Source organism: Armigeres subalbatus, chromosome 2 (genome assembly GCF_024139115.2).
Source record: "Armigeres subalbatus isolate Guangzhou_Male chromosome 2, GZ_Asu_2, whole genome shotgun sequence".
NCBI classification, from domain to species: Eukaryota; Metazoa; Arthropoda; class Insecta; order Diptera; family Culicidae; genus Armigeres; species Armigeres subalbatus.
The window spans coordinates 443,806,095-443,821,844 of record NC_085140.1 but is presented as its reverse complement, the minus strand read 5'-3'; the positions used below and the strand labels follow the sequence as shown (position 1 = coordinate 443,821,844).

At 40.9% G+C, this 15,750-nt stretch overlaps 1 protein-coding gene across 1 annotated transcript in view; it reads left to right on the top strand.

Moving 5' to 3' along the window:
- Positions 1 to 15,529, top strand: part of LOC134213682 (uncharacterized) — a 53,443-nt gene extending 37,914 nt beyond the window's left edge. The window contains exons 2-5 of the mRNA XM_062692952.1: positions 3,573 to 3,788; positions 3,943 to 4,100; positions 4,162 to 4,512; positions 14,522 to 15,529. Coding sequence (XP_062548936.1) covers positions 3,573 to 3,788; positions 3,943 to 4,100; positions 4,162 to 4,512; positions 14,522 to 15,277 — 1,481 coding nt within the window. The 3' untranslated portion in view covers positions 15,278 to 15,529. The remainder of the gene's footprint in view (positions 1 to 3,572; positions 3,789 to 3,942; positions 4,101 to 4,161; positions 4,513 to 14,521) is intronic.
- The last annotated feature ends 221 nt before the right edge of the window (positions 15,530 to 15,750 follow it).

Genomic DNA, 15,750 nt, shown 5'->3' with positions numbered 1-15,750 from the left:
ATCGTTCCACCTTACCCGCTGAGCACCTCGCTTCTTGTTCCCGTCGGATCGTTCTCCCAACAGCTGATGCAACTCGTGGTTCATTCGCCTTCTCCTCGTACCGTCCGCCATCTGCACCCACCATAGATGGTATGCAGCACTTCCCTTTCGAAAACTCCCAATGTGCGTTGGTCCTACACGAGCACCATTCAGGTCTCGTGTCTGTAGAGAACTACCGGTCTAATAAGCATTTTGTAGATAGTCAGTTTGGTACGGCGGCGAACTCTACGATTTCCAGCCACTATGCGTCTCCAAATTTCTCTGCTGGTATCGTTATCGGCGGTCACCAGTGAGCCCAAGTACACGAATTCTTCAACCACCTCGATTTCGTCACCACCGATAGAAACTCGTGGTGGGTGGCTTACATTGACCTCTCTTGAGCCTCTTCCTATCATGTACTTTGTCTTCGACGTATTGATGACTAGTCCAATCCGTTTAGCTTCGCTTTTCAGTCTGATGTAGGCTTCCTCCATCCTCTCAAAGTTACGTGCCATGATATCAATGTCGTCGGCGAAACCAAATAACTGGACGGACTTCGTGAAAATCGTACCACTCGTGTCAATCCCTGCCCTTCGTATTACTCCCTCCAAAGCGATGTTGAATAGCAGACACGAAAGACCATCACTTTGCCGTAAACCTCTGCGCGTTTCGAAGGGACTCGAGAATGCCCCAGAAACTCGAACTACGCACATCACCCGATCTATCGTTGTCTTGAACAACCGTATCAGTTTATCCGGAAATCCGTTTTCATACATAAGCTGCCATAGCAGGTTCCGATCGAATGTATCATATGTGGCTTTGAAGTCGATAAACAGATGATGTGTAGGCACGTTGTATTCGCGGCATTTTTGCAATACGTGACGTGCGGCGTACACCTGATCTGTGGTAGAGCGTTCACCCATAGATCCTGCCTGGTACTGCCCACGAACTCTCTTGCAATTGGTGTTAGTCGGCGGCATAAAATTTGGGAGAGTACCTTGTAAGCAGCGTTCAGCAAGGTGATTGCGCAGTAGTTGCTACAATCGCCCTTTTTGTAAATGGGACACACGACACCTTCCATCCACTCCTGCGCCAGAACCTCATCCTCCAAAACCTTGGTAAATACCCAGTGCAGCGCTCTAGCCAATGCCTCACTACAGTGTTCAAACAGCTCTCCTGGTAGTTGGTCAACTTCAGGGGCTTTGTAGTTTTTCAGCCGGCCGATCGCCTCCTGAATTTCCTGGAGATTCGTATGACCAGCGCGCGTGTACCGCCATCATTGTCTGCCACATCGCCATTCAGGTGCTCTTCGTAGTGCTGTCGCCACCTTTGGATCACCTCACGCACGTTTGTTAGAAAGTTTCCGTTTATGTCCTTACACATATCGGGCTGTGGGACGTGGCTCTCACGTGACGGTTTAACTTCTCATAGAACTTTCGTGCGTTATAAGCGCGGTACAGTTGCTCCGTTTCTTTATGGTCTCGATCTTCCTGCTGGCGCTTTTTCCTCCGGAAAATCGAGTTTTGTCTGTTCTGCGCCCGTTTGTATCGTACTTCGTTCCCCCTCGTGCGGTGTTGCAGCAATTTCACCCATGCTGCGTTTTTCTCCTCAACTAGCTGCTCACATTCGCCGTCATACCAGTCGTTTTTATGATCCGGGGGCACTGTGCCTAATGCAGCGGTTGTGGTGCTTCCAATGGCGGATCGAATATCGCTCCAGCCATCTTCAAAAGACTAGGCGCAGCTGCTCTTCCGTTGGGAGTACCACTTCCAGCTGCTGCGTGCATCCTTGGGCTAGTTTACCGTCTTGTACCCGCCCAATGTTAAATCCGTTAAGTTCGACTTCGACGCGTGTTGTACACCGTCGAGAGTTTTGAGAGCAGACATACTGCAACGAGGTAGTGGTCGGATTCAATATTCGCACTGCGATAAGTGCGTACGTTTGTGATGTCGGAGAAGAATTTACGGACTACCATTCCGCGGTAAACTGCAAATGTTTATGCAATCGCGTGAAAAAACCAGAGCGTTTTCCAGAATCTGCGTAAGCTTTCTTTTGTTTTTACCGTTTTTCACGCATTTTTTCTACATTCGATTGATTGACCTGCGGATAATTCCCGGAGTAATGTTTAAAAAGTATTTCACAAAATAAACTTTATGACCAAATGATCAAGTGACATGAGTCTCGTTTGAGCTAAATTGCTCAAATAAAAGAATTTTGACACTCATTCAACTGGATCTCATTGTATCTTCCTAATTATGAGTTCGGAGTGATATGGATAGTTCATTTTGTTATTCGATTTCTTGACATTTTTTTGGGATTGGATACTTTTTTTTACTTTTAGCATTAGCATTGAGCATTTCGCACAAATTCGTAGGTGGTACAAGCCAAGGCTATTATATGAGAGTAGCATCACTTTCATCCGTTACCACAGATATATTGATTTGGGACTAATCAATATCTCTTAGATGGAAGCAATGCATTCTCCAATGTCCTTGCGAATGCTGAGAAAGAGGAAGGATAGTTTGTTGGACACCTACTTAAGAGAGATGCAGAGAACTCTACGACCTCTCATAGGTGCCACGGGAGGTTTTGGTATTATGTAGAAGGTTAAACAGTAGGAATCGTTTTGGTAGAACGTGAAACACGGAAAGAACTAAGATAGAAATACAAAGTAGGAAAGGGACGAGCCTGGAATTAAACCCACGACCTCCTGCTTATAAGGCAGAAGCGGTAGCCACTAGACCACCGAGCTCGATTGCATACTTTTTTTTAACTTTTATTAACTTTTTATTAATTATTTTTATTAAATTTGATTTGTTTTCCACTGGGTTGACTAGATCGTGGTAGGTAAGAATCACAAATATTACAACGTTTTCCATGTGAAAATAACGTAATTCCTTAAGGTGTACATATTATATTCAGCCCTCTACCATCTGATTTTTTGATAGGTTCCAAAATTGTTTAAAGAGATTGTATAAAGCACGACAAAGGCCCAACATTCTCAAAAAATAATCAGAGCCAAGTAAATGATTTTTGATTATCATGTTTCAAGTTTTAGAAATATAGTCCAGCCTTATTGTTAAATACCTGACCCTGCAATGCAAGTAATATCCTAAAAACTTTTAGAAATATGTTTGGTAAAGATTTTTAATCAATATTGAAGTTCTGGTGTTTCTTCGTTTATAGCAATCGTGTTGCTAAGAATTTCGTAGGTTCCTCTTAAATTCAGACAATCCCCAAACCTACGAAACTACTGAATACAATGAATTACAATGAATTTTGCCATTTATTGGTTTTAGCACCATTCTACGTTTCGTCAAATTATCAGCTTTCAAAAAAGTTCCATGATTCACTCGTCAAACCAAACAAACCTACAGCTCAGCTCTATTCCCAATCCACCATCTCACCTCTTATTACGGGTGGTCTAACTGCTTCATTACATGGGATGTGTGACAACTTTTGCCCAGCACCAAAAAGTTCGGACGTGTTAATTTCCGAATTCGGACCAGCATACTAATTCAGTTACGACGACTGTTTTGTTTTCTCTTTGGCAGCGAGCGAAAGCAAACAGAGCGACCCGGCCGATGATGCGGAATTCATTGTGGTTCCCCTCGAACATCAGCGGCCATCCTACTTCAACCGGTACCCGAGCAGTTTCGATAGCTTCGATGGACTTGTGGACACGGACGATTTCCCACACCCCGGCCAGAATCCGGTCTTCTTCCCCTCGGTTAACCCCTTCACATGGCAGTTCTCGTCTTACCTTGACGGTGAGTGACAAAAAAAAATCATTGTGCGATAGCATGGAAAAGCGCTGAAGTTGATCGACGTTATAAACTATGGAACATGTTATCTAGCTGATTGAATGAGTGGGCAGTCCTATTGAGGGTAATTAATGCATTTATTTCTGTTGTATCGTTGAAGATCTGGTGAAGCGACTCCGTGACCGATTCTCCGGCTCGTGGAATCCGTTCTATGGAGGTGGTGACTTTGCTCACTCCGGACCCGGTGTGTGGCCAATTGAAATTCCCGACGATGACTCTTCCGAGGATGGTCAGACCAACTCTACCTCAACTGTCAAGGTATTTTGACGTTAATTCTATCAATTGTTTTGAATGAGCACTGAACGATTTTTATTTTTAGATCATCGATGGACATAAGGTCATTATCAACGACACTTACTACACCAAGAAGACGCAATTCGGAACATCAATCTACAAGGTTCGAGTAATCGATGTCAAGCCAGCCGATGGAGATGAAAGCGAGAAGCCATCTACCGAAGACAAGCCAGTGGAAACTGGAAACCGTAATGGATCGGATAACGGTGATGAATCTCCTAAGAAAGATGAGGAATCCGACGATAAGGAACCCACTACTGCAGTTCCAAAGCGTGACACCGAATTGGATTCCAGTGACGAAGAAACCAATGCTGTCGATGACAGTGCGAACACCATCGACCCCGCCAAGGACATCGACTCATCCAAGAAGGTCGAGGTAAATACTGACGCTCCTGCTGAAGGTGCCGAAAAGGATGATGCTACTACCACCGCTACTACTTCTGCGGAATAATTCTTCTACACCTAATAAAATTACAAGAGCCGATACCTTCTACGATTGGCACACTCTGCTGTATCTCAGATCTATCTCTCTAAATAGTCGATCTCTTGTTACTAAACTAACCGTTTGAATTGATCTGGAAAAACTAAACTACTTACTGCTCGAAAACATTAATGGAAACTGCGATCAAAATGCATGCCCGGTGCTTTCCATTCAATTTCGTTGGACGCCGTTCAAAATTCCTACTTTTCTCATCCACATACACAAATTGTACATAATATCAATATCATTCTAATGCGATCCGTATTTTGTTCCGTGCTGCATGGATTGCAACCAGAAGAACTAGGAAGCTCTAGCTCTGCACTCGATAAAGGCGTCAACAGACAAAGATTCTTCCTAACACCTGCGACAAATATTCAACTAATCCCCTCCACAGAGTGACCCGGCAGCGTGGAATACCAAGTGAGAGGTGTTTTTAAAATGAGAAACGGAACGGCTAGTGATTTCGAGTGCAAATTTGTAATCTTCGATACAATCAATCAAAACATCGTAACAACAATTGTACATAAATAGTTGACTAAAATGGCAGGGTGTAGTGGACACGAACGAAAGTTTGGTGGAATCTTGATACCTGTTCGCCCCCCGAGGCGTTATTGATGGAATGTGATTTGTTCTGCGAGTATTGCGACTGGCGTAGAATATATTTTAATAAAGTAAACGATTCATTTTATGTAAATAAATAAAAAAAACTGATTAAAAACAATAACGATTTAACATTTTCATTAATTCGCTTCTCCCTGCTATCGTTTGAACTAAACCAAAATCGACCATTGTTTTATTTGCTCTGTCTACTGGAAAGCATAACGCATGATGGAGTGAAGCTACTGTACATATAATTTCAAGTTTGAGGTGAGTATTCTAACATTTCTACTAAATACTAAACACTACTTTGCTGTGAAAATTGAAAAGGATTGCTATCAGCGTTTTGAGGGATCATCCCACCATTATTCAAAATGGGAATTCTCAAGGATATAGGAAATCCGTTAAAGGACCTTAGGTGTATTAGTATTAGCATTAGCATTGATCAATGCGCATAAATTCGTAGGTGGTACAAGTGTGGACTATTGTATGAGAGTACGTTTCCTCCTTACCGGGGCGGGAATCGAAGTCATACTCCATAGCACATGCATTTAGACGATTGACGTCGCTAACCGCACGGGCACGAAGCGACACTATCTCTTAGGTGGAAGCAATAGTCGAGATCTGCACCTGGCCATGTCCTAGCGAATGCTGAGGAAGGGGAAGTATGGTTAGTTGAACATCAAAGACCTCTCACAGGTGCCACGGGAGGTTTTGAAATTGTTAATGTGAAAGGTATGGACAGAAGGAATTCGTTTTGAGAGAACGTGAAACACAGAAAGAACTAAAATAGAACTACAAAATAGAAAAGGTACAGCCTGGAATTGAATCCACGACCTCCTGTTTATAAGTCAGATGCGGTAGCCCCTAAGACCACCGATCTGTTAAAGGAACTTATGTGCAGTTCATTAGTTTTAAGTTCTGAGTAAAACTTATTATTTCAAACATTTTTTCATATTTTCAAATCAAGTTAAAATTCGCCTTGTGTATTACTCAATTTTGATTGAGTAAGACTCGTAGCCGTTCGATGCCATCCGTGTCGCCCAGCTTTGACGAGTCTTGTTGTAGTCCTTCGACAATATTTTGCTCACTATCGAGTTGCTGCGACCAAATTTGTTAAATTGTGCTGCATGGCTTGTTCATCCCCGTATTGATTGACTACCAATAAAACATGTGCCTATTTACGGAAACACCAGGTTTTGGCTTGTAAGTGATTCCAAAATTTTGATAAAATAGTCATTTGGAAACCGGTTTTCCAACACCATTGGTTCTCGATGATATTCGATGCTTATAGCAAACGACTTCCAAATTTAGTTCATTGCACCATATGTCTTTATGCTTTTAACATCGAGTGCATTGTAGTAACTAGTGAAATCAAAGCTTTTTTGTTCGAACAACTTGTTTGACGAAATCCTAACGTGTAAATTTATGACAAATGTTCAGCTTCTGATTTTTAAGAATGTAACGGTGAATCGCACATTGGCAATCATTTTACTTAAATGTTCAGATAAAAAGAAGAATAATAATATTATAAATTAGCATTGATTTGTAATACACTCAAGAATTTTGTAGAAAAACGACTTTTAGGGGAAACAATGTTTCTATGCACTTAAAAGCTTGAAAATGACTTTTACATGGTCAAAACGAAAACGGAACGAATCGCAATGTTCACAAGACTTGTAGAGCACACCAAAAGTTTCAGATTAGAGGTTGTTGCGATGATTTTTTGCGTTTATATCTCTGGTTAGATCCGAATGAGCTGAAAATTTGACATAAGGCTTATTTTAGCATAAGAATTGTGATTCTGGGCTGACCGTTTGAATTTTTGATAATTTTTGAAAACATGAAGAAGTCTAATGAGTATGAGCATTATTGCCGTACAGTTCGTAGTTACTACTCCGTGATTGACTAGAACTTGTACAGAAAACCAAATGAATGGGATTTGGGGTTGGAAATCCATTCTCAATGTACACGTTTCGGAAGCTCAAAAATATTTAGTCTTATAGGAAAGGGAGGATTGTTAGTCCGACTCTCGTTGATACTAGACACCGAGTAGGCCTCTGCATCTCCACGATTGTCTTAGGATAGAATATTGTGTTAGTTACGATAGATTTACTGCAATATACACGAACATACACGTACTAATTTAATAGTTTACCGGCCGCACAACGCAAAACAAATTAATGTGAATTATCACGCGTATTTCTCTAAACACGAACAAACACGTACTCCCTACATTTGGATACGGATGAATTATGGCGAAAAAATATATCTTTGGGTGGTTTTCGAGCCTATGACAGGAATTAGAACGCAGATGAAAAATATCTGCCTTAACCAAAATAAACACACTTAAAATAAAGGGCTAGGGACAAAAGATCGAAAGACAAAAGGTTGAAATACAAAAGATCGAAGCATCAAATAATCGAAGACAAAAGGTCGAAGGGACAAATGCACTCAGCGAACTGGACTATCTAAATTAATAACTGGCGCCTTATGAATCTTCGACTGATTATTCCATCCACAGTGCTTCTTATACGCCAGCGGTTCTCAACCTTTTTCTTATGAGGTACCCTTTCAAACTTTTACATTCATTGAGGTACCCCCAATTTTTTTTTCGCTTTGAATGAAAATAAGCAAAGCTCATGAGATATATGCAAAACGGAGGCTTCCTATTGATAGGAAGCTTCCTATTGAAAGGAGGCTTCCGAGCCTCTTGAAAGGAGGCTTCCGAGCCTCTTGAAAGGAGGCTTCCGAGCCTCTTGAAAGGAGGCTTCCGAGCCTCTTGAAAGGAGGCTGAGGCCTCTTGAAAGGAGGCTTCCAGCCTCTTGAAAGGAGGCCTGAGGCCTCTTGAAAGGAGGCTTCCAGGCCTCTTGAAAGGAGGCTTCCAGGCCTCTTGAGAGGAGGCTTGAGGCCTCTTCAAAGGAGGCTTTCTGGCCTCTTGAAAGGAGGCTTCTGAGCCTCTTGATAGGGAGGCTTCCGAGCCTCTTGAAAGGAGGCTTTCAGGCCTTTGAAAGGAGGCTTCCAGGTCCTTGAAACGAAAGGAGGCTTGGAGCCTCTTGAAAGGAGGCTTCAGGCCTCTTGAAAGGAGGGCTTCGAGCCTCTTGAAAGAGGCTTCCGAGCCTCTTGAAAGGAGGCTTCGAGGCCTCTTGAAAGGAGGCTTCGAGGCCTCTTGAAAGGAGGCCTGAGCCTCTTGAAAGGAGGATTCTGAGCCTCTTGAAGGAGGATTCTGAGGCCTCTTGAAAGGAGGATTCTGAGCCTCTTGAAAGGGAGGATTCTGAGCCTCTTGAAAGGAGGCTTCTGAGCCTCTTGAAGGAGGCTTCCAGGCCTCTTCAAAGGAGGCTTCTGAGCCTCTTGAAAGGAGGCTTCGAGGCCTCTTGAAAGGAGGCTTCTGGGCCTCTTGAAAGAAGGCTTCCGAGCCTCTTGAAAAGAGGCTTCCGAGCCTCTTGAAAGGAGGCTTCCGAGCCTCTTGAAAGTAGGCTTCCGAGCCTCTTGAAAGGAGGCTTCCAGGCCTTTGAAAGGAGGCTTCCAGGCCTTTTGAAAGGAGGCTTCCGAGCCTCTTGAAAGGAGGCTACCGAGCTTCTTGAAAGGAGGCTCCCGAGCCACTTGAAAGGAGGCTTGAGCCTCTTGAAAGGAGGCTGGAGCCTCTTGAAAGGAGGCTTCTGAGCCTCTTGAAGGAGGCTTCCGAGCCTCTTGAAGGAGGCTTCCGAGCCTCTTGAAGGAGGCTTCTGAGCCTCTTGAAAGGAGGCTTCCGGGCCTCTTGAAAGGAGGCCTGAGGCCTCTTGAAGGAGGCTTCCGAGCCTCTTGAAGGAGGCTTCCAGGCCTCTTGATAGGAGGCTTCCAGGCCTCTTGAAAGGAGGCTTCCGGGCCTCTTGGAAGGAGGCTTCCGAGCCTCTTGAAAGGAGGCTTCCAGGCCTCTTGAAAGGAGGCTTCCGAGCCTCTTGAAAGGAGGCTTCCGAGCCTCTTGAAAGGAGGCTTCCGAGCCTCTTGAAAGGAGGCTTCCGAGCCTCTTGAAAGGAGGCTTCCGAGCCTCTTGAAAGGAGGCTTCCGAGGTGCTTTTTAACCCGAGCAAAGTTTGACATCGTAATGGAGGAAAATAGAAAAGATATTTTGGTATAAACCCTTGAAACATTGGAAGCTGATAGAGTGCTTATTCATCTAAAAACAGCTTTTTACAAGTTAAAAACTAGCTTGTTCAGCATTAATTGTTTGTAGGTAGAAAAAAAATTAAAATTATAAGGGGCTGTCCTTATACTACGTGGACAAGTTTTGGTCAGTTTTAGATAACCCCCTCCCCCAGCGTGGAGAACTGATCATATAAATTTTCCAAAATGTGTATGGATCGTAGACATTCATCATACCCCCACCCCCCTAAACTGTCCACGAGGTATGTGGACAGCCCTTCATTTGTTTTAAAATGTTAGTCTCTATGAATGATTATATAAACTGACATAAACTGATTACTTATTTCATTATCAAGAATCAACCTCAAAATCATTTTTCAATTTGATCTCATCGACAGCAGCAATAGTTTACAATTTGATGTCACAATAAGATTTTTCTGCTTGACATTTTGTTATTTTAACCCCGTAAAAAACCCAAATTAATTCACCTAGCGGTGACGATGCCTTTCTCGATTAAATCAAGATATACTGAAAGTGGTAACTTCGTTCTTTTCCAATTCCTATCTACTAAACATGTTGGCAATTTTGTTTTTCTGTAAAACAAGCATAATACATTATGTTAAAATCAAGGTATGATGATCGTGAAATTTTCTTTCATCCCTTTTTGACAGAGACATTATTTAAGTATTGTTATTTGTAACACATATTGATATAATGGACCAATCAATAAGCTAAAACTGCCGCTATGAAATGAACAGATTGCGCCACCGTAGACATGTTATGTCAAACACACATGAATAGAAATATGCGTATACAGTGTCGCCATTGTTTTGATGCGGTGAGTGCAAAATGAGTTACCTTGATTGATTCAATGGCTAATATGGGGCACACACTTGTGGTACACTCAAAATAATTTTCACTTAGAAGCTACTTGAAAACATATGCAGATATTTTCCATGTAGTTTCGTGTGTAAAAGTTAAATGATTTATTAGTGATGGCACTCATTATTCTCAATTCACTAGAAATAAAAATAAAATTTAAGTGAATTTTTGTTAGGCCATGTATTTAAATTTTAAGTGAAATTTTGATAATTTTTTTCTATAGTATCCCTATTAGTGATCTGTATCCCGTCCACTAGAAGCGGACGAGGGCAAAAATAGGAGTAGAAATATATTTTATACTCAGATATTTTGCTTCGCAAATCGTTCTCATAATGCTTTAGCAAAACGTTTCATTAGCGATAGTTGATAAACATACATTTCGCTCTGAGAACCCCACTCATATATTTTTCATACATTCATTTTGAGTAGAATTCACTAGAAGAGTATATAGATATTATTTTCAATGTTTTCTAATGAATTTCACTACATTTCTTATTAAGATGCACTTGTGATTTGAGTAAGTTTTATTTGATTCCAGTAAGGCCGATGAAAGTTTCGATTTTTAAAGTCTACATGACTTTTTATAGTGGAATTAAAGTGACAATTATTTTGAGTGTATTCGTACCATGGTACAAGGTGACAAGAAAATAACGTCAATAATGGCAATAAACATCATCGAGTCGGCTCTAAACTTAAAAGCGCGTACGTTGTTCGTCGATAATTTTTCGTGTTCAACACGTTCCACATTGCAAGCTTTGAAAAGCTTTGATCGTTGCGTTAGCGATATCGATATTGCGGTAGTGAGGATTCTAACCCATCGAGCGAACGTAATTTATATTATAGCATGGTAGCTGCTCAATGCTCGTGATGCTCGTAGTCCCGATTATATGGAAAAAAATGGAAAACTGCCTAGACCATTTTCGTTGTCAGCTGCGAACGCATTAATCAATCTTGATGAAATTAAATAGCATGTAATTAGAAGAGTGGCTCTGCGGAATGCAACTTGTTGCGATAAAATCAGTTAAGTCTAAGTACATGAAATCGTGTGAGTTTTTGAGGTTGAAAAAGTGACCATACAGACACACAAACATACACACACATACATACACACACACAGACATCACCTCGATTTATCAAACTGAGTCGAATGGTATAAGGAACTTTACTATCAGATGTTTCTGTAAAAAGTTCGTTTTCAGAGTGAAATGATAGCCTTTCGGTACAACTTTGTTGTACGAGAAAGGCAAAAACAAAATGATACCAAACTGAGTAATCCAAATCAGCGATTCCTCAACATCAAAACATGTTATCGATTTGATCTCAAGGTTTGCCCGGGAAGCCTGTTGAAAGAATGCTTCCGAGCCTCTTGAAAGGAGGCTCTGGAAACTCTCGAAATAAAGCTTACAAGCTGGTTGGAAGTAGGCTGTCAAGGCGCTTATAGGGAGGCTCAAGCCTCTTGCAACGAAACTACTGAGATTTTTAGAAAAAGTCTTCGTGCTTCTAAAGTGTAACCTTCCTAACCTTTAGATTCTAGATTTTAGGTCTCTCGACGTTTTGTATTTTTGATCTTATGTCTCATACGCTCATACACTGTGCTGGTTGTGGTGGCTAGTATTCAATAGGCTTTGATATACTCATCGCCATGCATATTATGTAAAATACAAAGTTTCAAAATAAAAAAAAAACAACAACTATCAAATCCTTATCAATAAGTTTATATTTGAATTGTAGTACATCCGCCATTACACATTTCTGTCCGAGGTACCCCCTGGGGCCAATGAAGGTACCCCCAGGGGTACATGTACCCCAGGTTGAGAACCGCTGTTATACGCAGTTACCTTCCCGAGTATTCAAGCGTCGATGGGCGTGTGGTCTACATACCGGCCTCCCGACCCCGACGTCCATGGTTCGAATTCAGGCTGCCGCACTTTACTTTTTTTAAATGAAAATCATCATTCATAAGGCAACATATTGAAATTCATACCGATTCCTTGTGGCAAATTTTCATAAGGCGTTTGATTGAAAATCATACGTCCATTTTCCTCAGTGTGGGCGAAAAGGACAAAAGGTCGAAAAAGACAAAGGGTCGTAAGAACAAAAGGTCGAAATAGACAAGAAACTGAAACTAAGTGAATCAATCTTGCACAATTCAAGTTTTATTTATTTCTTTAATCAATCATTTTTTTATCTCTAATAGAACCATATACATATTCATAGTTTTGTTTCACAGTAATTACTCCATCTTTGAATATTGCTCATTCTTAACTTTGATTGATGAGATGAGTGTATTACTTCTTACAATTATGCCTAATCTGCTTGAAAACGCCATTGAAAATAAGTTAGGGGACAACTACGGCAGCATTGATTGAGTTGTCATTAAAATGAGGGTGCCCACAATCGAACCAACCGAATTTCGCAGCCTGTTTGGAATGTGAAGAAAAAAAAATTGCTCTCAAATTTTGATGGCAATCGTTATTGATCCTCAAAAAAGATGTAAGACTCCCATGTAAAAATGGGAAATCACTTTTCCTATTAAACCGAACCATTCAATTCTATTAAATGTTTCAAAAATAATTGAATTTATGTACGAGGATCGTATTGCCATCGGAAGTGACAATGGTGGTAATTTATAACCTTGGTAACACTTAAAATTTTCACATTAAAGTAATAACTTCTAGTTGTTTCGTTTTGATTGAAACATGAATGCGTTACTAATACAAAATGGAATAGGTAAAAAATAGAGATGTTTGATGGTTTTGGTGTTCAGTATTCTGACCATGGTTAAGAACGCTGGGTTCGATCACCGAGCCCGGTCTATAAAATTTTCTCAACTTCCTGAGCATAAGAGTTTCATCGTGCTAGCAATATAGAAATAACAACTTAGCTTTGAAACCTTGCAGTGAATAATGTAATGTCAACGAAGAGAGAAAGAACTTTTAAAATACTTAGATGGTTTCGAAATTCTGAACTTTTAATAGTTTAAGAACATATATGGGAACCTAAGTTAATGTTTACAATTCTAATCAAATTTCCAGAAATGAAAAGAATATTATGAGGTTTCAGTTTCTGAGGAATTAAATTGAGAGTTGAAAAGATTTGAGAATATTTGAATTTTAATCGAGAAACAAAGATTATAATACTGCGATGTTCATCCAGGGCTTCTACAGCTTAGCAAAATTATGCTTTACTACAGACTGATCATGCTGAAGATGGCTGGTTTCGTCACGATATCCGGTTCGGGTTTGCCCATACGTATATCGCTTGCTTGTTGAGAGTAGTAAGTTGAGATTTCCGTGTTATTTGACAGTCCAATAAGTCGTAAATGCATCTGACGTGTCTGTGACTTGTCATTTTTCTTATATTCATTACAGATAAAAGGTTATTTTGAGTAATGAAAAACCCAGATTAATCCACCTAGCGGTGATGAAGCCTTTCTCGTGTGTTATACAAATAGTATTTTCGTCATAACTTTATAACTGAGCCCATAATCCTATCTGGCCAATTTTCAATAGGAAACAATGGGATAGCAGTCTGCGTCGAATGCAGACGTGGGTACGTCGCGCTTGTGTTCAAAAGGTAAGGGCATATTGTCCTGCATACATGGGGGCGATATGACCAGTGAAATATATTTTCTAGAAACGCAACATTTTTGAAGATGCAAGCAATTTCATGTCATATTAACCACTGCGACAAACTATTTTGTTGCCCAGCTGAGCTGCCGCTAACCCTAAGTCAGTCCCATCTGTGGATGGCGTCCAGGACAATATCTATCACAATTCCACTACGGTAACTTGACGAGGGTGGCATTAAGTTTACCGTAACTTAGTGGTAGAGCATCCGTCTAGCGTACTGGGAGATGTGAGTTCGATTCCCACACCAGATGATATTTTTGCATATTTTATAAGTATCTTCCTTAAAACACATGTTTTCAATCCTCAATATCGTTTTCCACATAATAAAAAGTAAGACGAAAGTCGATAATCTCAACTTGCAAACAGTATGGCAGCGTCGCCACATAATGCTGAGCAACCAAACATTTAAAGTTATATAGCATCTTTTTAAACTTTTTTCTACTATTTCCAATATGTAATACATGAATACTACCACATTCGCATAGTATGATGGTCTTACAAATATTTAAAGGTATTAACTGATTTTAGACCTAAGTTAGTTTTATTTTTCTAAAAGTCACACATAAGTTTTGGCCAACCCTAAAACAGCAGTGTTATTCAAAAATATAATTCCTCTTGTTAGGCTATGCTAATTTCCTAAACTAAACCATTGATTTTGTTTTCTTTTTTTAGCCCGAGGTTCACGAGGAACAAGAATTTGACGACGATTCCTTGGCCGAACTGAAATCGGCCTTTTTCTCTGATTCGGACTCAGTGGAGCGAAACGTCCTTACCAATGCCCCGGAGAATGATCGAGAAGACGACAGCTCATCCGAACAGACACCAGACGAGGACTTTTCACCGGACGAGTGGAGGCAATTCCAGGACAATCGGAAGCGAATCGTTGTTAGTGTGAATGGAGGACCCACACGGTATCCCGTTCGGAATCAGAACCAAAATCAGTTGGGCATCGATTCTCCTGTGGCTGGTGAAACGATCGATCTCACGAATGATATCGCCATCAACGAGATGCTGGCTGACCAATCGATCCCACTGCACCCCGACGTAGAGGTTTTCGCTCCGAACCGCAGACGGCCGACTCAACAGGATCCAATGCAGCAGTTTCCAATGTTCCCAGGATTTCCTCAGGCGTTCCCAGGTGGAAACCGGTTCCCATATCCAACCCAGTTCCCGCAGCAATTTCCCAATCAATTCCCGCAACAGTTCCCCCAATACCCACAACGTCCATTCGGGCAGTTCCCGGTACAAGCATTCCCCGTGTTACCTCCACCGATCAGTCAACATCCGAATCCACTTTTGTTTGGACAAGGACAGCAAACGCCAATGCAGCAGATACCAGTTCAGCAGCGACCCGATCAGCAGACGCCCATTTTGGTGATGACGTTCCCAACGAATTTTCCGGCTGCCTTTCGGGATATTAGACCTTAACCAATGATACATTGGTTTTAAATTTATATTTCATCTTATTTATAAGTAATTTATTTATTTATTTATTTATTTTTTAAATTATTGTTTAATATGCTGCTACTAAGCCACCAAAGATCAGGGAGATTTCAGGAATATGAAAATATTCAAATATTTGCCAATAAGATTACCCAAGATGCCGAAACGCGGAACGAAATGTGCTTTGCTTTATAATTGCAACAATAAACAAGTGACTGAATGACTGACTGACTGAGACTGTGTCGTAATTTTTTAATTTCACGGTTCTTCGAATGCAAAATCATCAAATAATTCAATTTTACAGTACAATGCGCAACATACATATTGATAGCTAGCGTACAAGAAATATCCATCAATATTATTTTCCTTAGCTCTTACCAGACGAAACGGTAGACTTTCTCCTCCGCCCGGTCTGTCTGCCTCCTCAGGATGCAACCCATTATTATTATATTGATATT